Here is a 25521-nt window from a genome sequence, read left to right on the forward strand (position 1 = left end):
CCACTGTCACCCCTAGGTCCTTTTCCGCAGAACTGCTGCCTAGCCATTCGGTCCCTAGTCTGTAGCTGTGCATTGGGTTCTTCCGTCCTAAGTGCAGGACCCTGCACTTATCCTTATTGAACCTCATCAGATTTCTTTTGGCCCAATCCTCCAATTTGTCTAGGTCTTTCTGTATCCTATCCCTCCCCTCCAGCGTATCTACCACTCCTCCCAGTTTAGTATCATCCGCAAATTTGCTGAGAGTGCAATCCACACCATCCTCTAGATCATTTATGAAGATATTGAACAAAACCGGCCCCAGGACCGACCCTTGGGGTACTCCACTTGATACCGGCTGCCAACTAGATATGGAGCCATTGATCACTACCCGTTGAGCCCGAAAATCTAGCCAGCTTTCTACCCACCTTGTAGTGCATTCATCCAGCCCATACTTCCTTAACTTGCTGACAAGAATACTGTGGGAGACCGTGTCAAAAGCTTTGCTAAAGTCAAGAAACAATACATCCACTGCTTTCCCTTCATCCACAGAACCAGTAATCTCATCATAAAAGGCAATTAGATTAGTCAGGCATGACCTTCCCTTGGTGAATCCATGCTGGCTGTTCCTGATCACTTTCCTCTCATGCAAGTGCTTCAGGATTGATTCTTTGAGGACCTGCTCCATGATTTTTCCAGGGACTGAAGTGAGGCTGACTGGCCTGTAGTTCCCAGGATCCTCCTTCTTCCCTTTTTTAAAGATTGGCACTACATTAGCCTTTTTCCAGTCATCCGGGACTTCCTCGGTTCGCCACGAGTTTTCAAAGATAATGGCCAATGGCTCTGCAATCACAGCCACCAATTCCTTCAGCACTCTCGGATGCAACTCGTCCGGCCCCATGGACTTGTGCACGTCCAGCTTTTCTAAATAGTCCCTAATCACCTCTATCTCCACAGAGGGCTGGCCATCTCTTCCCCATTTTGTGATGCCCAGCGCAGCAGTCTGGGAGCTGACCTTGTTAGTGAAAACAGAGGCAAAAAAAGCATTGAGTACATTAGCTTTTTCCACATCCTCTGTCACTAGGTTGCCTCCCTCATTCAGTAAGGGGCCCACACATTCCTTGGCTTTCTTCTTGTTGCCAACATACCTGAAGAAACCCTTCTTGTTACTCTTGACATCTCTGGCTAGCTGCAGCTCCAGGTGCGATTTGGCCCTCCTGATAACATTCCTACATGCCCGAGCAATATTTTTATACTCTTCCCTGGTCATATGTCCAACCTTCCACTTCTTGTAAGCTTCTTTTTTATGTTTAAGATCCGCTAGGATTTCACCATTAAGCCAAGCTGGTCGCCTGCCATATTTACTATTCTTTCGACTCATCGGGATGGTTTGTCCCTGTAACGTCAACAGGGATTCCTTGAAATACAGCCAGCTCTCCTGGACTCCTTTCCCCTTCAAGTTAGTCCCCCAGGGGATCCTGGCCATCCGTTCCCTGAGGGAGTCGAAGTCTGCTTTCCTGAAGTCCAGGGTCCGTATCCTGCTGCTTACCTTTCTTCCCTGCGTCAGGATCCTGAACTCAACCAACTCATGGTCACTGCCTCCCAGATTTCCATCCACTTTTGCTTCCCCCACTAATTCTACCCGGTTTGTGAGCAGCAGGTCAAGAAAAGCGCCCCCCCTAGTTGGCTCCTCTAGCACTTGCGCCAGGAAATTGTCCCCTACGCTTTCCAAAAACTTCCTGGATTGTCTATGCGCCGCTGTATTGCTCTCCCAGCAGATATCAGGAAAATTAAAGTCACCCATGAGAATCAGGGCATGCGATCTAGTAGCTTCCGTGAGCTGCCGGAAGAAAGCCTCATCTACCTCATCCCCCTGGTCCGGTGGTCTATAGCAGACTCCCACCACTACATCACTCTTGTTGCACACACTTCTAAACTTAATCCAGAGACACTCAGGTTTTTCTGCAGTTTCGTACCGGAGCTCTGAGCAGTCATACTGCTCCCTTACATACAGGGCTACTCCCCCACCTTTTCTGCCCTGCCTGTCCTTCCTGAACAGTTTATAACCATCCATGACAGTACTCCAGTCATGTGAGTTATCCCACCAAGTCTCTGTTATTCCGATCACGTCATAGTTCCTTGACATCACCAGGACCTCCAGTTCTCCCTGCTTGTTTCCAAGGCTTTGTGCATTGGTATATAAGCACTTGAGATAACCTGCTGATCGCCCCTCATTCCCAGTATGAGGCAGGAGCCCTCCCCTCACAGACATTCCTGCCTGTGCTTCCTCCCGGTATCCCGCTTTCCCACTTACCTCAGGGCTTTGGTCTCCTTCCCCCGATGAACCTAGTTTAAAGCCCTCCTCACTATGTTAGCCAGCCTGCTGGCAAAGATGCTCTTCCCTCTCTTCGTAAGATGGAGCCCGTCTCTGCCCAGCACTCCTCCTTCATGGAACACCATCCCATGGTCAAAGAAACCAAAGCCTTCTCTCCGACACCACCTGCGTAGCCATTCATTGACTTCCACGATTCGACGCTCCCTACCTAGGCCTTTTCCTTCCACGGGGAGGATGGACGAGAACACCACTTGCGCCTCCAACTCCTTTATCCTTCTCCCTAGAGCCACATAGTCCGCAGTGATCCGCTTAAGGTCATTCTTGGCAGTACCTTCCCTGCTTCCCTCCTCTACCACCTTCCTGGGCTAATAGCGGGACCCTTGGCACCCAAGAGCAGGGGCAAGGGGTGGCATCTTAGCCCCTCCCCAAGAAAAGCGCAGGACCCACCATATAAACATCGGCCATCTTGCCACATGTGGTGTCAGGGGTGGGATTTCTGTTCTGTGAACATAATCCAGGGTGGGTCATGACCACCCTGCCCCAAGGTGGAGGACATGGTCAAAGCACTGGTGCAAGCCACTGCTGCCCAGCAGGCGGCTACCCGGGTCCAGGCAGATGCCCAACAGGAGGCCATGAGGCTGCAGCAAGAGACCAATCACCTGCTGATGACCCAGGCCACCCAAGGTCAGCCCATGCTGCAGGAACTAGTGAACCAGGTGAAGGCCCTTACGGAGCTGAGCCATGGGTATGATGGAACACAGACCATACGGGCCACCTACTGTCTGCAGAAAATGACCTGAGAGGATGATGTGGAGGCATACCTCCTGGGCTTTGAGAGGACAGCCCTGCAGGAGGCCTGGCCCCGAGACCAGTGGTCAGGCATACTCACCCCATTTTTGTGCGGGGAGGCCCAGAAGGCCTACTATGATATAACTGCAGAGGAGGCAGCAGATTACACCTGACTGAAGGGGGAGATTCTGGCCAGGGCAGGGGTAATGACAGCCTTGCGAGCCCAGAGGTTCCATGAATGGCAGTACTGTGAGGACAAGACACCACGGTCACAACTATTTGATCTAATCCACCTAGCCCGGAAGTGGTTACGCCCAGAGGCTCTCAGCTCGGAGAAAATGATGGAGCTTCTGGTGCTGGACCACTATACAAGGGGACTACCCTTGGGCCTCTAAGCCGGGGTAGGCCAGAATGACCCCTCCACCTATAATGAACTGGCCACCCTTGTAAAGAGACAACTGGCAACCCGTGAACTGGTCGAAACCCCGGGAGGTGAAACACGGCGTTCCAGGAAACCAGTCCCGACCCTCAGGCCCCGGATCATCGAGAACTCCATGAAAGCCATAGTGGGAAGAACAGGCACCAAGGAGCGGTCTGAGGCCCCAAAGGGACCTGTGGGTCTTGGGGGAGAGGGCTGGCAGAGCGTGTCAGTGGGCCCAAGACAGAGGGCGACCTCTGGGATGAGATATTGCTGTTATGCGTGTGGGGAGTTGGGGCATATAGCAGCCCAGTGTCCCAACAGGGAGGAGCCCATGCAATGCAACTTCGGGGATCCCAGACACCAATGTGGCCTAATCAGGCTGGTGGAGGTCGTGATGGCCCCACATGAGTACACCGGGCCAGTAAGGATAAATGGCATCCAGACCACAGCTTTGCTGGACTCTGGAAGTGCTGTCACATTGGTCTCAGGAAAGTTAGTGGGACAAGACCAACTGAGCCGGGCCAAGAGCACCAGAGTGACATGTGTCCATGGCACAGAACATTTCTACCCCACAATTCCAATATGGATTGAGATCCAGGGAAACACTACCAAGATGACTGCAGGGGTGGTCCCCAAACTTCCCTACCCAGTCTTAATTGGCAGAGACTTTTCTGGGTTTGAGAGCTTACTCCCCCCGCATCGAGTTAGGGGAGGGAAGTAAACCCCAAGCAGAGTTCAAGGCATCCATGGATGGCCCTACCATATTTTTTGCTGGGTTTTCCCCAGAGTTATTTTCACCCCCCGGGAAGTCTTGGAAATCCAGATGGGAAAGGAGGGCAGATAAAAGACTAGGAACCAGGATTTTGGCAGCAAACCAAAGAGCTGCCCTGGTTGGGAGGAAGTCCCGTGGAGACCCAGAAATGGCCCCCAGCACAAGCAGAAGCACCACAAGAGAAGGAGGGGAGCCCATTCCGATAGAATCAGGCCAGATCGGTCCCACACGCAAATATTTTGGGCAGGACCAAGCTGATGACCCACTGTATGTGAACGTGAGGGACGATGTAGTAGAGGTAAATGGTGTGCAAGTAGAAAGGAAAACCAAAGGCCCAGGGCCCTACTATTATTATCAAGCAGGATCTGTTGTACCAGGTAGTGCCAATACGGGGGGGAAGTAGTCGAACAGCTCTTGGTGCCACGGAAGCACACAAGGGCCGTATTAGAGTTAGCTCACAGTCATCTGTTTGGGGGACATTTAGGAGTAGACAAGACCCTGGATAGAGTCCTAAGGAGGTTCTACTGGCCGGGGTTACGGGCAGAAGTCTGGCGCTATTGCACCTCCTGCCCAGAGTGCCAGCTGCATAGTCCCCGACCTCAGTTAAGGGCCCCGTTGGTACCCTTGCCTATAATTGAAGTTCCTTTTGAAAGGATAGCAATGGATCTAGTGGGACCTCTAGAAAACAGCCCGGGGCCACCGAAGCATACTCGTCATTCTGGACTACGCTACACGGTACCACGAAGCCATTCCTTTAAGAAACCCCATGTCCAAGGTGATTGCAAAAGAACTGGTGCAGGTTTTTGCTAGGGTAGGCATCCCTAAGGAGATCCTGACAGACCAAGGGACTTCCTTCATGTCGAGAGTAATGAAAGACTTATGTACCCTGCTTCACATCCAAGCCTTGTGAACCTCGGTCTACCATCCCCAAACAGATGGTCTGGTTGAGTGATTTAACCAAACTCTCAAGAGTATGATACAAAAGGTGGTTGCCCAAGATGGAAAAGACTGGGATACCCTCCTCCCATACCTGATGTTTGTAATACAAGAAGTTCCCCAAGCATCTACTGGATTCTCCCCCTTCGAGTTACTGTATGGATGTCACCCACATGGCATATTAGACATTGCGAAGGAGGAATAGGAGGAAAAACCCAACCCAGGGAAGCACGTCATTACACATGTAGCCCAGATGAGAGAATGAATAGCCCAAGTGACCCCCATAGTAAGAGAACATTTGGAAAAAGCACAAGAGAACCAGCGAACCTACTACAATCGGGCAAAAACACGGTAATTGGTGCTGGTACCAACCACAGAAAGTAAGCTCCTGGCCAGTTGGCATGGACCCTATGAGATCGTGGAAGCCATTGGGGAGGTGAATTATAAGGTGAAGCAGCCAGACTGCTGAAGGCCAGAGCAGATATACCACATCAACTTACTGAAACCCTGGCATGATCGGGAGACATGCCCGGCTGTCCTGCCAGTTCCATCCCAGGCAGATGGCCCACAAGGGCAGGTAAAGATATTCCCCGAATTAGCCCCAGAACAATGAACAGAGGTTGTCGAATGATCCAGAGGAACCAAGATGTGTTCTTTACACAACCAGGCCATACAACGCTGATCCAGCACCACATTGTCACCTCTCCCAGAGCAAGGGTGACGACAAAGCCATATCGCTTTGTCTATGCCCAATGGCCTTTTCCAATATACCATCCTCCCTTTTGGGCTCCATGGGGCCCCCGCGACTTTCCAACGATTGATGGACAGATTACTTAGATCCCACGCCAAGTATGCTGCCACCTATTTAGATTATGTGGTAATCCATAGCCCTGACTGGGAGAAAGTGGAAGTGGTACTAGATACTCTTAGACAGGCTGGCCTCACCGCTAACCTGTCCAAATGTGCAACAGGGTTAGCCGAGGCCAGATACCTCGGGTATGTACTTGGAAGGGGCCTGTTGAAGCCCCAGTGGAACAAAGTGAAGGCAATACAGGAATGGCCCCGCCCAATCCAGAAGAAGCAAGTCAGAGCATTCTTAGGGATAGTGGGGTACTATTGCCGGTTCATCCATCACAAGAGCTCGGGGCCCGGAGATAGTTAAGTGGACCGAAGCGGCAGAAGAAGCTTTCAGAGACCTAAGGATGGCCCTTTGCAGTCATCCAGTGCTCATAGCCCCAGATTTTAAAAACAAATTCATCTTTCAGATGCCTCGGAGGTAGGACTTGGGGTTGTCCTTTCACAGATGGTGGGGGATGAGAAGCACCCAATCCTTTACCTTAGCCAAAAGCTCCTGCCCAGGGAGTAACGATATGCCGTAGTAGAAAAAGAATACCTAGCGGTTAAATGGGCCATGGAAATTCTACAGTATTATCTGCTTGGGTGGCGGTTCACTCTTGTGATAGACCATGCCCCACTCCAATGGATGCACACAAACATGGAGAAGAATGCACAAGTGATTAGATGGTTTCTATCCCTACAACCTTTCCACTTCTGGATACAGCATAGAGCTGGAAGCCAACACGGCAAAGCGGATAGCCTGTCACGACAACACTGTCACTCGTCCCAAGTAGCCCAACCCCATGGTATTGAGTGGTGGTGGTGGTGGTGGTGGTATGTGATACAGAAGGGCCAGGGAGCAGCGGTAGAGTGGTCAAGGAGAAATATATAAACCCTAGGCTAATTAAGGCGTGGTTCCTTGTAGACTAGAGAGGGTTGCTACAGATTAATTGGAGCACTGTGGTCAATTAAACCCTGTCAGGAACCTAATAAAACCCCCTGCTTCAGGCAGTCGGAGGAGGAGGAAGGAGAGAGGACTGGAGCTTGGAGGTTTGTTGAGAGATTTGGAAGACCTGAGAATTGAAGTAAGGGAGACCCTGCCCCAGTGGGACAGGGGGATTCCCTTCCCCCCAACACCTAAGGACCGAGGGTAACCCCACCTAAGGGGGACGAGAGTAAGAAACCTGCAGGGATTGAGAGGGGCTGGGACTCAGAGTGAGGAGCAAACCCAGACCCCTTCCCTGCTTCCCTCCTCTACCACCTTCCCGGGCTAATAGCGGGAGCCTCGGCACCCAAGAGCAGGGGCAAGGGGTGGCATCTTAGCCCCTCCCCAAGAAAAGCGCAGGACCCACCATATAAACATCGGCCATCTTGCCACACTATAAAATGATGGGGTCTAAATTAGCTGTTACCACTCAAAGAGATCTTGGAGTCATTGTGGATAGTTCTTTGAAAACATCCACTCAATGTGCAGCGGCAGTCAAAAAAGCTTACAAAATGTTGGGAATCATCAAGAAAGGGACAGATAATAAGACGGAGAATATCGAATTCATAGAATCATAGAATCATAGAATATCAGGGTTGGAAGGGACCCCAGAAGGTCATCTAGTCCAACCCCCTGCTCAAAGCAGGACCAAATTCCCAGTTAAATCATCCCAGCCAGGGCTTTGTCAAGCCTGACCTTAAAAACCTCTAAGGAAGGAGATTCTACCACCTCCCTAGGTAACGCATTCCAGTGTTTCACCACCCTCTTAGTGAAAAAGTTTTTCCTAATATCCAATCTAAACCTCCCCCACTGCAACTTGAGACCATTACTCCTTGTTCTGTCATCTGCTACCATTGAGAACAGTCTAGAGCCATCCTCTTTGGAACCCCCTTTCAGGTAGTTGAAAGCAGCTATCAAATCCCCCCTCATTCTTCTCTTCTGCAGGCTAAACAATCCCAGCTCCCTCAGCCTCTCCTCATAACTCATGTGTTCCAGTCCCCTAATCATTTTTGTTGCCCTTCGCTGGACTCTCTCCAATTTATCCACATCCTTCTTGAAGTGTGGGGCCCAAAACTGGACACAGTACTCCAGATGAGGCCTCATGAATTGCCTCTATATAAATCCATGGTATGTCCACATCTTGAATACTGTGTGCAGACCTGGTCGTCCCATCTCAGAAAAATATATATGTTTTGGAATTGGAAAAGGTTCAGAAAAAAGCAACAAAAATGATAGGGGTATGGAACAGCTTCCATATGAGGAAAGATTGAAAAGACTGGGATTTTTCAGCTTTCAAAAGAGATGACTAAGGGGGGGATATGATAGAGGTCTATAAAATCATGACTGGTGTGGAGAAAGTAAATAAGGAAGTGTTATTTACTCCTCATAATTCGGGCTCCATGTCTGTCACAGAGGTCGCAGAAGTCACAGATTCTGTGACTTTTCGCAACCTCCGTGACTTCTGCAGCGGCCAGTATGGGTGGCCTTGGGACCACCTGAGCAGCTAGTTTGGGGGCCAGCTGCTCAGGTGCCCCAGGGACAGCCGCACTGGCCACTGCTGGAGCAGCCCGGGGCTAGTCGCACCAGCTGCTGCTCTGGCAGCCCCAGGTAGCTGGCTCTGGGGACTGCCCGAGCAGCAGTTCCCGGGATAGTCAGAGCAACCGCTGCTCTGGTGCTCCCAGTAGTGGTTCCTGGGTGGCTGAAGAAGCCGCTGTTCTGGTGGCTCCTGGCAGTTGTCCCCAGGGCGGCCGGAGCAGCTGCTGCTCCAGTGGACCCCCGGCTGCAGGTGCCGCTGGCCCCAGCCCCCTCCTCCAGCAGCAGCCCCCTGGGGTGCGCCCCCGCAGCAGCCATCCCAAGATTTAGTCAGGAGTATTTATAGTATAAGTCATGAACAGGTCATGGGCCGTGAATTTTTGTTTATTGCCGATGACCTGTCCATGACTTTTATTAAAAATACCCATGACTGAGTCGTACCCTTACTTATAACATAAGAACTAAGGGTCACCAAATTAAATTATTAGGCAGCAGGTTTAAAACAAGCAAAAGGAAGTATTTGTTCATACAACGCACAGTCAACCTGTGGAACTCCTTGCCAGAGGATGTTGTGAATGCCAAAACTATAAACAGGGTTCCAAAAAAAACTAGATACATTCATGGAGAATAGGTCCATCAATGGCTATTAGCCAGGATGGGCAGGAATGGTGTCCCTAGCCTTAGTTTTGCCAGAAATTGAGAATGGGGAACAGGGGATGGATCACTTGATGGTTACATATTCTGTTCATTCCCTCTGAAGCACCTGGCATTGGCCACTGTTGAAAGACAGGATACTGGGCTAGATGGACTTTTGGTCTGACTCAGTATGGCAATTCTTATGTTCTTAGTGTAAGAGCCTGATTATAAAGTCTGTGTGCCCTGAGTTAAAAAGGTCCCCAGTAAGCTGTGAATTAATTATTATTGATCCCAGGTAACTGGGGCTCCTTTATCTCATCTCTGTAGACAATTGTGTAAGAGAAATGTCCCTCTGATCTCCCTTTTCCTTGTTCTCAGGGTATGCCGGGTACAGGCTGGCAAATGGCAGCACAGGGTGTTCGGGGAGAGTGGAGCTTCACCATGGAGGCGCCTGGGGAACCCTCTGTGATTCCCAGTGGGATTTACAGGCTGCCCACGCCCTCTGCCAGCAGCTTGACTGTGGATTCGCCCTGTCAATGCCAGCAGGGCAGCTCTTTGGGACAGGAGATGGGCCTGTCTGGAACGGCACGTTTGGCTGCGAGAGGAACGAATCCCGTCTGAGGGACTGTCCTGTTACTGCTCTGGGTACAACTGAGTGTCCCCCTGGGAGCAAAGCCAGCGTGGTGTGTTCAGGTGAGCTGCAGTGGGAAGAGGAGCTGAAAGCAGAGGAAGGAATGTCCAGTGGTTAGAGCACTAGCCTGGGCCGTGGGAGAGCTGTGTTCAGTTCCTGCTCCACCACAAAATCCTATATGACCCGGGGGAAGTTCCTTAGTCTCTCTGGGCCTCAATTCCCCTCCTGTAAAATGGGGATAACTGTACTTCCCTATCTCACAGGGGTGGTATGAAGATGCATATATGAAAGACTCTTGTCCTCCCTTTGCACTAAGTGGGATGGATCAAGTATCAGTTTGTGCATATGCTGATGGAGAAAAGCCACACAGCCCCGACAGAGTAACTGCTAGCATTGAGCATGAGCAACAATCCCTTCCTGTTCCCCACTCCCTTCCCTGTTGTTGCCATTAACACTGATCACTGCGCCATCTCAACACTTACTTTCCCTTGTACTCAGAGTGCTCAGGCGGCAGGTTAGTGAACGGCACCGAGTGCTCCGGGAGAGTGGAGATCCGACATGGAGACACATGGGGAAGCCTCTGTGACTCCCACTGGGATTTGCAAGACGCCAATGTCCTCTGCCATCAGCTGAACTGTGGATACGCCGAGTCGACCTGGGGAGGAGCCCATTTTGGGGAAGGGAGAGGAACCGTATGGAGCGATGCTTTTCATTGTGAAGGGACTGAATCCTGTCTGTGGGATTGTTCTCGCACAGCCCTGGGCAACCCAGCCTGCTCCCCCAGAGACACAGCCAGGGTTATTTGCTCAGGTAAGTTTAATATAGACGTGTATATGTTAGTTACAGTGCAATGTAATGCCCAGATTAGTACATTCACGAGTAGTCCCATTGACTACAGTATTCAATGTAGATAGGGGTACCAGAACCTTACTTTCTTCATTTCATGTTCCCCAGAACAGAGACCCCTCTGGATGCAGTGAGTGGGGTCGGGAGGTAGATCCTAGTACTACAGTAGAGTGAACTGGAGAGAATGGCTATGCACTGTAAACTTGAGTTTTGCAGTTCACAGATTCCTTCAGACCTCAGCAGGACTGATCCAGCCATTCATCAGGTTGAGGCTGGCATTTCAGAAGTGAGCTATGTGCAGAGATGTCATCCAAGCTGTTGTGCCATTACAATCCAGTTTTACTCTCTGGAAAAGTAGGTGTTTGCCCCGGTGTTCTGGACAAAATGCTTCCTCTTCTCCCTCCCCCACTTATCCAAACTGTGTCACATGCTTTTACTCTGCAGCCCTAATCTGCAGATTTTGCAGTGTGTGTGTGTATATGTTTATAGATAACTAATACCCCCAAACACTTCATATAATAGTAATTTCTTTACCAAAGATCTTGGTTTTCAGGGAAGTGTTCAGATGTTCTCTTGAGCAGGCTTAGATGTCCCTAAGAGCAGGGTCTTTGTGAAATTTAGTACCTGACTCAGATCTTGCTCTCAGGGTAGGTTTACACTACCACATATGTTGATATAACTTCCATTGCTCAGGGGTGTGAAAAAGCTACCCCCCTGAGCATCACAAGTTATAGCGACCTAACTTCTGTCCACTTATAACGTTATGTCGGCAGGAGACGTTTTCCCACTGACATAGCTTCCAGCTCTCATGGAGGTGGAGTAATTATGCTGAAGGCAGAACTCTCTCCCATTAGCATAGACCATCTTCCCTAGATGATCTACAGCTGTGCAGGCTGCATCAGTAGAGTTGTGCTGATTTAGCACTTCTAGTGTAGACTAGTGCTTAGTGACAGCAGCTGGTGCTTTGCTGAAGATCCTCCTCTACAAAGCAACACAAATACTGCAGGGGTCTTTTTTTCCTCAAGGTTTCTCTGAAGCTTTCCCTCAATCAACTTCAAAGGCTTTTTCATGACACACTGGAGAACAGAAGTAGCTGACGGAGTATGTTTCATAGATTTATAGATTCCAAGGCCAGAAAGTACCATTGTGATCTAGTCTGATCTCCTGTATAACAGAAGCCATAGACCTTCCTCAAAATAATTTCTTTTCAACTAGACCATATGGTTTTAAAAAAACACCCAGTCTTGATTTAAAATTTGACAGTGATGGAGAATCCACCATGACCCTTGGTAAATCGTTCCAATGGTTAATTATGCTCACTGTTTTCTATTCTGAATCTGTCTAGCTTCAACTTCCAGCCACTGGGTCTTATTATACCTTCATCTTTTAATCTGAAGAGCCTATTATCAAATATTTGTTCCCCATGTAGATATACAGAGTGATCAAGTCACCCCTTAACCTTCTCTTTGTCAAGTTAAATAGATCGAGCTCCTTGAGTCTAGCACTCTAAAGCATGCTTCCAATCCTTCAATTATTATTCTGGTTCTTTTCTGAACCCTCTCCAATTGATAACATTCTTCCTGAATTGTGGATACCAGAACAAGATGTCATATTACAACAGTGGTTGCACCAGTGCCAAATACAGGGGTAAAATAATTTCTCTACTCCTACTCAAGATTCCCCTCTTTATGCATCCAAGGATCGCATCAGCTCTTTTGACTACAGTGTTGCTCTGATAATTTATGTTCAGGAGATTATCCACCATGACCCCAAAATCTTTTCCAGAGTCAGTGCTTCCCAGGATAGAATCCCCCATCATGTAAGTATGGCCGACATTCTTTGCTCCTAGATACATTTAACCATATTAAAACATATATTGTTTGCTTCTGTCTATCTTACTAAGGGTATGTCTACACTACGAAATTAGGTTGAATTTATAGAAGTTGGTTTTGTAGAAAGCGTTTTTATATAGTCAATTGTGTGTGTCGCCACACAAATGCTCTAAGTGCATGTAGTCGGCGGAGTGTGTCCACAGTACCGAGGCAACCGTCGACTTCCGGAGCCTTGCACTGTGGGTAGCTATCCCACAGTTCCCGCAGGCTCCGCCACCCATTTGAATTCTGGGTAGAAATCCCAGTGCCTGATGGGGCTAAAACATTGTCGCGGGTGGTTCTGGGTACATATCGTCAGGCCCCCCTTCCCTCCCTCCTTCCGTGAGAGCAAGGGCAGACAATCGTTTTGCGCCTTTTTTCTTGAGTTACCTGTGCAGATGCCATACCATGGCAAGCATGGAGCCCGCTCAGGTAACCGTCACCGTATGTCTCCTGGGTGCTGGCAGACGTGGTACTGCATTGCTACACAGCAGCAGTTTATTGCCTTTTGGCAGCAGACAGTGCAGTATGACTGGTAGCCATCGTTGACGTAGTCCTGGGTGCTCTTTTAACCGACCTTGATGAGGTCGGGGCGCCTGGGCAAACATGGGAGTGACTCAGACAGGTCATTTCCCTTTTAAGTTTCATCTCATGGCGATTCAGTCCTACCGGCAGTGTACTGTCTTTTAATCAGCAGCCAGCAGAAGATGATGGCCAGCAGTCATACTGCACTGTCTTCTGCCAAGCACCTAGGAGATGACGATGGCTAGCAGTCATACTGTACAGTCTGCTGCCAGCAAGATCTATAAAGATAGATGAAGTGGCTCAAAACAAGAAATAGACCAGATTTGTTTTGTATTCATTTTCTCCTTCCTCCCTCCATGAAATCAACGGCCTGCTAAACCCAGTTTTGAGTTCTATCCTTGAGGGGGCCATTCAGTTTCTCGCAAAGCCACCCCCTTTGTTGATTTTAATTCCCTGTAAGCCAATGTTGTCAGTTGCCCCTCCTTCCATCAGGGCAACGGCAGACAATTGTTCTGCGCCTTTTTTCTGTGAAGACGCCATACCCCGGCAAGCATGGAGCCCACTCAGATCACTTTGGAAATTAGGAGCACATTAAACACCACATGCATTATCCAGCAGTATATGCAGCACCAGAACCTGGCAAAGCAAAACCGGGCAAGTAGGCAACATCAGTGCGGTGACGAGAGTGATGAGGACATGGACACAGACTTCTCTCAAAGCACGGGCCCTGGCAATGTGGGCATCATGGTGCTAATGGGGCAGGTTCATGCGGTGGAACACTGATTCGGGGCTTGGGCAACAAGCACAGACTGGTGGGACCGCATAGTGTTGGAAGTCTGGGACGATTCCCAGTGGCTGTGAAACTTTTGCATGCATAAGGGCACTTTCATGGAACTTTGACTTGCTTTCCCCTGCCCTGAGGTGCAAGAATACCAAGATGAGAGCAGCCCTCACAGTTAAGAAGTGAGTGGCACTAGCCCTGTGGAAGCTTGCAACGCCAGACAGCTACCGGTCAGTCAGGAATCAATTTGGAGTGGGCAAATCTACTGTGGGGGATGCTGTGATGCAAGTAGCCAACACAATCAAAGATCTGCTGATATCAAGGGTAGTGACCCTGGGAAATGTGCAGGTCATAGTGGATGGCTTTGCTGCAATGGGATTCCCTAACTGTGGTGGGGCCATAGACGGAACCTATATCCCTATCTTGGCACTGGAGCACCAAGCCGGCGAGTACATAAACCGCAAGGGGTACTTTTCAATAGTGCTGTAAGCACTGGTGGATCACAAGGGACGTTTCACCAACATCAGTGTGGGATGGCTGGGAAAGGTACATGACGCTTGCATCTTCAGGAACTCTGGTCTGTTTCAAAAGCTGCGGGAAGGGACTTTATTCCCAGACCAGAAAATAACCGTTGGGGATGTTGAAATGCCTATAGTTATCCTTGGGGACCCAGCCTACCCCTTAATGCCATGGCTCATGAAGCCATACACAGGCAGCCTGGACAGTAGTCAGGAGCTGTTCAACTACAGGCTGAACAAGTGCAGAATGGGGGTAGAATGTGCATTTGGACGTTTAAAAGCACGCTGGTGCAGTTTACTGACTCAGTTAGACCTCAGCGAAACCAATATTCCCACTGTTATTACTGCTTGCTGTGCTCTCCACAATATCTGTGAGAGTAAGGGGGAAACGTTTATGGTGGGGTGGGAGGTTGAGGCAAATCGCCTGGCTGCTGGGTACGCACAGCCAGACACCAGGGCGGTTAGAAGAGCACAGGAGGGCGCAGTGCGCATCAGAGAAGCTTTGAAAACCAGTTTCATGACTGGCCAGGCTACGGTGTGAAAGTTCTGTTTGTTTCTCCTTGATGAAACCCCCCCGCTCCTTGGTTCACTCTACTTCCCTGTAAGCTAACCAGCCTCCCCTCCTCCCTTCGATCACCATTTGCAAAGGCAATAAAGTCACTGTTGCTTCACATTCATGCATTCTTTATTAATTCATCACACAAATAGGGAGATAACTACCAAGGTAGCCCAGGAGGGGTGGTGGAGGAGAGAAGCACCAGGAGGGGTGATGGAGGAGGGAAGGACAAGGCCACATAGCACTTTAAAAGTTTAAAACTTTTGAATGCCAGCCTTCTGTTGCTTGGGCAATCCTCTGGGGTGGAGTGGTTGGGTGGCTGGAGGCCCCCCCCACCGTGCTCTTGGGCATCTGGGTGAGGAGGCTATGGAACTTGGGGAGGAGGGTGGTTGGTTACACAGGGGCTGTAACAGCGGTCTGTGATCCTGCTGCCTTTCCTGCAGCTCAACCATACGCTGGAGCATATTAGTTTGATCCTCCAGCAGCCTCAGCATTGAATCCTGCCTCCTCTCATCATGCTGTTGCCACCTTTCAGCTTCAGCTCTCTCTTCAGCCCGCCACTTACACTGTCTGCCTCCACGCATTCGTCTGTGCTCTGTCAGTGTGGGAGGACAGCATGACCTCAGAGAACATGTCATCGCGAGTGCGTTTTTTTCACCTTCTAATCTTTGCTAGCCTCTGGGAAGGAGAAGATCCTGTGATCCTTGAAACACATGCAGCTGGTGGAGAAAAAAAAAGAGACAGTGATATTTAAAAAGACACATTTTATAGAACAATGGGTACACTCTTTCACAGTAAACCTTGCTGTTAACATTACATACATAGCACATGTGCTTTCGTTCCAAGGTCGCATTTTGCCTCCCCCCACAACATGGCTAGCTTCTTCCCCCTCCCCTCCGTGGCTAACAGCGGGGAACATTTCTGTTCAGCTACAGGCAAACAGCCCAGCAGGAACAGGCACCTCTGTATGTCCCCTTAAGAAAAGTACCCTATTTCAACCAGGTGACCATGAATGATATCACTCTCTGGAGGATAACAAAGAGATAAAGAACGGATGTTGTTTGAATGCCAGCAAACATACACTGCAATGCTTTGTTCTACAATGATTCCCGAGTACATGCTACTGGCCTGGAGTGGTAAAGTGTCCTACCATGGTGGACGGAATAAGGCTGCCTTCCCCAGAAACCTTTTGCAAAGGCTTTGGGAGTACATCCAGGAGAGCCGCGAATGCTAGGGCAAATTAATCATTAAATATGCTTGCTTTTAAACCATGTATAGTATTTTAAAAGGTACACTCACCAGAGGTCCCTTCTCTGCCTGGCGGGTCCAGGAGGCAGCCTTGGGTGGGTTCGGGGGGTACTGGCTCCAGGTCCAGGGTGAGAAACAGTTCCTGGCTGTCGGGGAAAACCGGTTTCTCCGCTTGCTTGCTGTGAGCTATCTACAACCTCATCGTCATCATTTTCCTCGTCCCCAAAACCTGCTTCCGTGTTGCCTCCATCTCCATTGAAGGAGTCAAACAACACGGCTCGGGTAGTGGTGGCTGAACCCCCTAAAATGGCATGCAGCTCATCATAGAAGCAGTATGTTTTGGGCTCTGACCCGGAGCGGCCGTTCGCCTCTCTGGTTTTCTGGTAGGCTTGCCTCAGCTCCTTAAGTTTCACGCGGCACTGCTTCAGGTCCCTGTTATGGCCTCTGTCCTTCATGCCCTGGGAGATTTTGACAAATGTTTTGGCATTTCGAAAACTGGAACGAGTTCTGATAGCACAGATTCCTCTCCCCATACAGTGATCAGATCCTGTACCTTCCGTTCGGTCCTTGCTGGAGCTCTTTTGCGATTCTGGGACTCCATCATGGTCACCTCTGCTGATGAGCTCTGCATGGTCACCTGCAGCTTGCCACGCTGGCCAAACAGGAAATTGAAATTCAAAAGTTCGCGGGCCTTTTCCTGTCTACCTGGCCAGTGCATCTGACTTGAGAGTGCTGTCCAGAGCGGTCAGAATGGAGCACTCTGGGATAGCTCCCGGAGGCCAATACCGTTTAATTGTGTCCACAGTACCCCAAATTCGACCGGGCAAGGCCAATTTCAGCGCTAATCCCCTTGTCAGGGGTGGAGTAAGGAAATCGATTTTAAGAGTCCTTTAAGTCAAAAAAAAAAAGGGCTTCGTTGTGTGGACGGGTGCAGGGTTAAATCGATTTAACGCTGCTAAATTTAACCTCAACTCCTAGTGTAGACCAAGGCTAAGTGATTCAGATTGCTCTGTATTAGTGACTTGCCCTTTTAATTATTTACCACTTCCTAATTTTTGTGTCATCTGCATACTTTATCAGTGATGACTTTATGTTCTCTTCCAGGTCACTGGTAAAAATGTTAAATAGTGTAGGGCCTAGAACCAATCCATCTGGGACCCCACTAGAAGCACACCCACTCCATGAGGATTTTGCATTTACAGTTATACTGTGAGACCTATCAGTTAGCCAGTTTTTAATGCATGTAATATGTGCCATCTTCATTATGTATTGTTCTAGTTTCTTAATCAAAATATGGTGCTATACCAAGTCAATTTTTTTACATAAGTCTAAGGCTATGTGTAACTTTGGAGTTAGGGGTGTGATTCCCACCTCACGAAGACATACTTACGCTAGCTTTCATTGAGCTACCATACTAAAAATAGTAGCGAAGCCATGTAGCACAGGCAGCAATGAGTGGCAGCATGGCTTAGCTGCCCCAAATATGTACCCAGGAGGTCCAGGCAGCTTTGTGCTCAGGGCAGATAGCCTGTATCTCTGCTCACTGTTGCCCATGCTACCATGCTACCACTCTGTTATTCTGCACAGGCTTGATCTCAGATTGACAGGCTTATAATTACTCAGGTCACCCTGTTTACCCTTTTTAAATATTGGTACAACATTAACTTTCTTCCTGCCTTCTGGAACTTCCTCAGTATTTTAAGACTTATTGAAAATCAACATTAATGATACACTGAGCTCCACAATCTCTTTAAACTCTTAGATGCAACTTAACTTAGTAGCTGCTGTTTATCCTCCTGAGTTACCATTGAAATGTGCAACACAATCATGTTATGATTACATCATCTGTCTTTTTTCCAAATACAGAATAAAAATATTTATTGAACACTTCTGTCTTTCCTACATTGTTATTGACAATTTTACCATTTCCATCCAGTAATGGACCAATACTATTGTTAAGATTCCTTTTATTCCTAATATACCTTATTGTCCTTAACTCTGCTGGCCATAGATTTCTCTTTGAGTCCCTTTGCTTTCCTTATCAATTTTCTACTTCCCCATTCTTCTTTTTGTTATATATTGAATTTTTATAGCTGCTTTCACTCCCTCTCTAAGCCAGGTTCTGTATATTGGTCTCTGGAAACTTGGATTATTTTAAGGATAAAATGTAAAAATCCATAATCAGCTAGTCCTCTTCACAGCTGCCAAGGGAGACACCTCTTTGTCCTTTTTCAGGAAAAACGGAGACTCTGAAACAGAAGAAGGCAGCCCGCAATGCACCCCTGGCCTAGGAGCAGGGGCACTGTAATTCCGCACATAGGGAACTGGGACCATTCATACTCTATAATTCAGGGAGGGGGAATGTTTGCTTTGTTTATGGAGGAGATTGGGCTCCTGTTGGCCACCGTGCCCCATGCCAGCCCTCTTACCATGTCCACACAGCAAAGTCTTGCCTATATCCATTAAACTGTACACCTTCCACTCCTTGCACATGAGATGGAAGAGCCATGTCTAATCTCCTGCTTCATCACTCCCTAGCAAATGATTCTTCTGTCCATCTTTGCCAATTAAATCTTTCATCCCTGAGCACTGGAGCCAAACAGCAGTGATGTGGGTGGCAGCAGATGAGGTCAGAGCAAAGCTGCAGTTGGATAGGTGGGTCCCTGTGTTTGGACTGGGTAGGTTAGGGAGTGGAGTGTGTCGCTAGGCCTAGAGCACAAGCTTCTCACATGTAGTGTGAAGCACAGAGTGGAGGTGGGTGGGGCAAGTGGTGACTCCAGCCTGGAGTAGTTTACATGGTCAGGCTTTCACCGAGCCGCAGAACCTGGCAGTCTGTCCCAGGACCTGCAGGCTACCAGCTCCATGGGAGTGAGCCAGGAATCCCTGAAAGCCCCAGCTCAAATTAGGCTTCTCAGGACTTCCAGGTTCTCTGCCGTAGAACCCAGAGCCAAGCTCTAGTTAGAATTAGGGCTTCCAGGCTTTCTGCTGCAGAGCTGAAAGCCCAGAATTCCTGAGATTCCTGGCTTAAACTGAGTCTCCCAGGGCTTCCAGGGCTGTCAGGCTCCCAGTTCCATGGTGGGGACTCTGGAAGTCTGGCAAGGCAGAGCTTCCCCAGAGCCATGGGCCATAGAAATGTGGGTCCCCAGTCCCAGGGCAGTCAACATGGTGGGGCTGCCCCAGAGCTTCCAAGACTAGAAGTCTGGGGTCTCCAGGCCTGGGGCAGTAAGCACAATGGGGCTGCCCCAGGGCCAGAGCCAAGAATACTAGAAGCCTGTGGTATCCAGTCCTGGGGCAGCCTGCATGGCAAGGCTCCCCAGAAGCCCTCCAGGCAAGTAAACCTACCTGGCAGAAAGGTTTCATGGTAGTACTGCCTTTGATTCAGTGAAAGTTAATTAAACACAACTGGCTTTTGTGAGAAATTTTGGGTTTGGTGAACCGGCATTTTTAATTTCATTGTAAAATTTCCAACCAGCTCTAGTCATTGCTGTCCTCTGTGACATACATATATACTTTTTTTCTTACAGCTATTTATTTAGGAAATTTTAACAGGTTTATAAATCATAATATTTTTAAACAACATGGATTCTTTGGAATGCAAGGTACTTTATGCACTTTATAAATCTGCAATAACAGTAATTAACTGAAAGAGTATGGACTTCTCCCACTAAGAACTTCAACACATTTATATGCTCAGTGGTCACAATTTTAAAATAAAAAAAAAAAGCTTTTAAAAATTAGGATGGTCTTCCCCATTTCCTGGGAGGTCATTCATCCTTCTATGCATCCTCTCCAACCAGGACAATAGGTAGAGTTCATGAGAAAGGTAATTCAGGCATCCAGAGTTGCTGACCTGGCCTGGAAAAACCCTAAAAAAAAATTATTTTGTTGGCTTCTTATGAGTTTGGAGCTGACTCGGTGATCGTGGGTCACTAACATGCATTGAACAGGGACAAAGAGGACAGGGGGGCTATTTAAAGGAACCACGTGTCCTGGCAGTGCTGGCTTTGGGAATTGTAGCAGGGAAGTGAGGAGCTTGGTGCACTCGTTGCAGTCCGATACTCAGACGCCTGTTAATCACAGCTATCCTACAGCACTGCCACTATCAGTATGTTGGGTGAGCACTGAGCTCTTTTGCACTGGGCACTTTCGTAACCAAGGGCCTGATCTGCACAGTGCTCCTGAGCACCCCCTGCTCACATTGACTTCAGAGGGAGGTGAGAACCCTTCACACTGAATAGGAGGTGCCCAGCTCCTCACAGGATCTGGCCTCAGAGCTGGGGAAGCCTTTCCCACCATCACCCCCTGCATTTCTGAGTACAGAGACAAATGAAGCCCTTGCTAGAGGCTGCTCCCAGTATCGCAGAACAATAATGAGGGTTATCTTCCACTTAGCCACTTAGCACAGAAATTTGTGTTTCCCTTTACATCTGTGCATTATTTCTAATGCAGTACCAGCGGGGAGTGATATTCAGTGTATTTCCCATCTCTCCTGAGCCCAGGTCGTTCAGCATCACTCCGACTGTTGAATGGAGAGAGCCGGTGCGATGGGAGAGTTGAGATTTCACTCCGTGGTGCTTGGGGCAGAGTGCTGGATGACCAGTGGGACATGAACGATGCCAGCGTGGTGTGCAGGCAGCTCCAGTGTGGAGTTTCTGAGAAAGCTTTTAACCTCCCTAAGTCTGGGCGAAGAACAGGCCCTGTGGGGCTGAGAAGTGTCCAGTGTGCAGGAAATGAGACTCATCTGACTCTCTGCAACGTCTCCACATCTGAGACCACTCAGGCACGAATTGCTGAGGATGTCGGTGTTGTTTGCTCAGGTGACTTACCGTGAAATCTTAAAAATATCCTGTCCTTGTTCAATAGGAACATAACCCACCCCAGGGTCTGCCTCCAGCTCATCTTGTGCTGTGAGCTCATCAGCGCTCAAAAAAATATAGATCTGAGGTTCAAACATTGACACTTTTATAGTAAACATATTGTTTTATAAACAGAAAAAACATAGCCACATTATAGGGGTAACCTGCAGCAACCTCTGCAGCAACCTCTCTCTCTTTGTCTTGTATTTATTAGAGCTGGTCAAGAACCGTTTTTTATCAAACTTTTTTCTGCTGAAAAATATTTGCAACAGAACATAAATTTTCACAAAAGGCTGTTTTTATTGACAATGTTCAGGTTTTTATGGAAAGACGTTTTTATTTTTTTGAAAAAAAAATATTCATTTTTGTCTAATTTTTTTCCAGGAAAATAAAAATTCTGAGCAGTTCTAATATTTTTAGTGACTTCTTAATCTTAAATCATGTGCTGTCCTACTCAGAAAGGAATAATAGGAAAAGAAAGTCATATGTAAGCCAATTTGATCAAGAGGGCCACAAATAGTGGCTCTGTGACTCAGAAGTTAAGTAGGTTTCAGAGTAGCAGCCGTGTTAGTGTGATATAGTTATGTTCAAATCTTATAACTATGTAATTTTGCTTCATTTAAAGGGAAAAATGAAGACTGTTATTGTTATTGATTGTGCATATTACCATTGTAAAAGATAATTCTATTGTTCTCTTTGCTGATATATTTACTTACTTTAAGAGTCCACAGTAAACATAAACATAGGCCCTTCACACTGGTAACTGTCAAGCAACAGATTTGTTTGTATGTACTGTGCACTGTAATGTTACTGCACCAAAACTTTTATTCATGCATATTCCGGTTGCAGGGTAATTACAGTGCATTAAGGGCCCATTCCTCCACCCATTGTGTTAGTGGAGGTGTTGCTGTTGACTTCACCAGAAGCAGAATTGAGCCCTACCTATTTGGGACTTGCATCAAATTGCCTTTCTTTTTTTATTTGCAAAATAAATTGGTACCATGTTTGCTTTTCTCAAATCCCAGGTACCTCCCAGTTCTGTGAGAATTTAAAAGAAAATTAGAGTTTTTGATAAATGTATTAGCTAATCATAAATTCCTCAAACACCCTTGATGCTTATAATCTTAGAGCTGTTTGAAAAAAATCAGTTTTTCCAGTAAGGGCTGATCCTGAAAACCCTTACTCTCACAATTACTGTCGTTCTTATTTATTTGGGGAATTCCATACGAATTACTCAGATGAGGAACGAATTCACAATTAGGCTCTTACCTTTACATACTTTTTCACAATAGCTTTCTCTAAAAAGTCTTCATAATTTCCTTACTCTACAGATTTTTTTCTTTTCTAAGTTTCTGGTTAAAGACAGATGTTTAAAAGTATTTATGTCTCAGCCATTGTAGCAACCTCACTGATTGGCATGGAAGCTGTTCACTTATCATTTTATTGCACATTAACAGTTAGGATTTATTGCTGCAGGAAGCAGGCGGATCAGGCTGGTGAATGGGGCGGGTCGCTGTGCTGGGAGAGTGGAGATCTATTACAATGGCACCTGGGGGACAGTCTGTGATGATTCCTGGGACCTACTGGACTCCAATGTTGTTTGCAAACAACTGGGATGTGGCCATGCCATAAGTGCAACTCTCACTGCTCATTATGGACAAGGATCCGGGCAGATCTGGCTGGATGATGTGAACTGCTCTGGGAAGGAATCTGATCTCTGGGAGTGTCCTTCCGGGGGCTGGGGCCAGCACAACTGCAGACACAAACAGGACGCAGGAGTTCTCTGCTCAGGTTTGTTCTGTGAATGCTTTGATGGTTGCCAGGGAATTTAATGCGGGGCTGATGTTTGAGGAGAGTGAGAATGATAGAGCCGCTCCCTCGCTGTCGTTGTCTCTTGTCTCGCTCCTACCTCCCTACAAACCACAGACCCAACTGAAAGTCACCAGTTACTATCAGTTCCCACCCAGGGGTATTGGAGATATCACAGCATTTCCATAGTGGTAGGAGGGTCAGTCACTGCTGTATCTTGGCTATCTGTGTGTGTAACTGTTGGGAAATGGTGACTTTCCCGAAGGGTTCACTGTATTGCTAATGGGCCTGTAGTGTCCAGAAGAGTCTCTGATTCTTGGAGTGATTCTCTCTGGCATTTGTACCTGCAGAATAATGCACAGGATCATTAGCGATCACTGGCATTTCATTCTTCACAGACAGATAGTTGACCTATGTTCGGTTGACTTACAGCCACTGCAGTAATTACTCAGGTGGTTCATGTCCACACTGCCCTCCTTCTGCCGGTGGTGTGCATCCTCACCAGGAGCACTTCCACTGACTTAAGAGGGGCAGTGGAGGAGGGGGGGCTGAGAGCCTGGGCTCTTAGCTCCATGCACAGCTCCCTGTCAGGAGCCCGGCCACTGCCCCAAGGCTCTCAGCTCCCTGCCCCCTGCCAGTAGCACAACTGCACCCCCACACCCAGGTTCTCAGCTCCCTGCTGTCCACTAGGACCACAGCAGCTACCCAGTGGGGAGCTGGGAGCCTGCGCGAGGGAGCTGTGCTCCTGGCAGGGAGCTGGGAACCTTGGGGCAGCAGGGAGTGGGAAGCTGGGAGCCTCTGGGCAGCACCCAGGCTCCTGGCTGGGAGCAGGGAGCTGGGAGCCCAGGCAACAGCCCAGCTGGGAGCAGAGAGCTGTGTGGATGCAGCCCAGCTCCAAAAAGGGAGCTGGGAACTGGGAGTTTCAGGGAAGCACCTGGGCTCCCAGAGGGGAGCCAGGCGCCTTGGTGCAGCCAGGCTCCCCACATGGAGCGGGGAGCTCGAGCAGCAACACAGCTGGAAGCAGGGAGCCAGGATCCTAGGGAGTAACCAGCTCCGAGCGTGGAGGAGGTAGTCTGGGCAGCAATCTGGCAGGGAGCAGGGAGCCTGGGGGCACCTGGGCTCTAGCTGAAGCCCCCACACAACTTTCTTGTCAATTTCATGGTTCTAGCATGGAGCTGTGAAATTGACATGAATCATAGAATCATAGAATATCAGGGTTGGAAGGGACCTCAGGAGGTCATCTAGTCCAACCCCCTGCTCAAAAGCAGGACCCATCCCCAATTAAATCATCCCAGCCAGGGCTTTGTCAAGGCTGACCTTAAAAACTTCTAAGGAAGGAGATTCCACCACCTCCCTAGGCAATGCATTCCAGTGTTTCACCACCCTCCTAGTGAAAAAGTTTTTCCTAATATCCAACCTAAACCTCCCCCACTGCAACTTGAGACCATTACTCCTTGTCCTGTCCTCTTCCACCACTGAGAATAGTCTAGAACCATCCTCTCTGGAACCACCTCTCAGGTAGTTGAAAGCAGCTATCAAATCCCCCCTCATTCTTCTCTTCCTCAGACTAAACAATCCCAGTTCCCTCAGCCTCTCCTCATAAGTCATGTGTTCCAGACCCCTAATCATTTTTGTTGCCCTTCGCTGGACTCTTTCCAATTTATCCACATCCTTCTTGTAGTGTGGGGCCCAAAACTGGACACAGTACTCCAGATGAGGCCTCACCAATGTCGAATAGAGGGGGACGATCACGTACCTTGATCTGCTCGCTATGCCCCTACTTATACATCCCAAAATGACAGCCAACAGCTGATGTAAGTAACCCTCAGTGTCCACATGGACACTGCATTGCCCTAACTCCATAGACATAAGCCCTACACCTCTCGTGGAGGTGGAGTTATTATGTTGATGTAGCAGGGCACTTACATTGGTGGGAGCAAGGCTATAGTGGGTACACTGACATAATCAGTCAACCTTACGCTGTAGTGTAGACCAAAAACTTTCAGGATCATCAATTTAAATTCCCTTTTTGTGCATTTCCTTCTAGAGTTCACAGATCTGAGGCTGGTGAGCAGCAGTGACTGTGCTGGGCGCCTGGAGGTTTTCTACAATGGGACATGGGGCAGTGTTTGCTCAAATCAGATGACTGGCATCACCCCGACAATTGTATGCAAACAGCTGAACTGTGGAGATGGAGTGCTCACTGCAGGAGAATTTCAACATGGGGAAGGTTCTGGTCTCACGTGGCTGGACCATGTTAAGTGCACTGAGCAGCACAGCTCCCTTTGGCAGTGTCCCTCAGGCCCATGGAAATGGCAGTCATGTGATCACCGAGCAGAAGAGACCCATATTATTTGCAATGATTCTTCAAATGGTAATTATAAAAAAATGTATAAAAGAAGTGGGGACCCATGGTGCAATCCACTAGTAAGACCCCAGAAAAGCCTCTCAGTAGAAAGCATAATTTGTGCAGCTCTTTGGCTATTGAGCCTTTTGGGATGAACAATCAGAGATGGGTCCAGGATGTGCAGTTTGGGTCAGGATCAGAATTCCCCACAAGTCTGTTTGTGAGGATGTGTGTGTGAGAGAGGGGTGTTGTGGGTGAGTTTCAGTTCCATTTTGAGCCCAACTGTAATAACAATATTTCTCTTCTATGGATT

At 48.4% G+C, this 25521-nt stretch overlaps 1 protein-coding gene across 1 annotated transcript in view; it reads left to right on the forward strand.

Annotated features, from left to right (window-relative positions):
* Positions 1 to 25521, forward strand: part of LOC140898583 (scavenger receptor cysteine-rich type 1 protein M130-like) — an 84394-nt gene that overhangs the window by 44516 nt on the left and 14357 nt on the right. Inside the window, exons 4-8 of the mRNA XM_073312584.1 lie at positions 9599 to 9913; positions 10350 to 10661; positions 20696 to 21013; positions 22529 to 22843; positions 24909 to 25235. Coding sequence (XP_073168685.1) covers positions 9599 to 9913; positions 10350 to 10661; positions 20696 to 21013; positions 22529 to 22843; positions 24909 to 25235 — 1587 coding nt within the window. The remainder of the gene's footprint in view (positions 1 to 9598; positions 9914 to 10349; positions 10662 to 20695; positions 21014 to 22528; positions 22844 to 24908; positions 25236 to 25521) is intronic.

The sequence above is a fragment of the Lepidochelys kempii genome, chromosome 1 (genome assembly GCF_965140265.1).
Source record: "Lepidochelys kempii isolate rLepKem1 chromosome 1, rLepKem1.hap2, whole genome shotgun sequence".
In the NCBI taxonomy this organism is placed as follows: Eukaryota; Metazoa; Chordata; order Testudines; family Cheloniidae; genus Lepidochelys; species Lepidochelys kempii.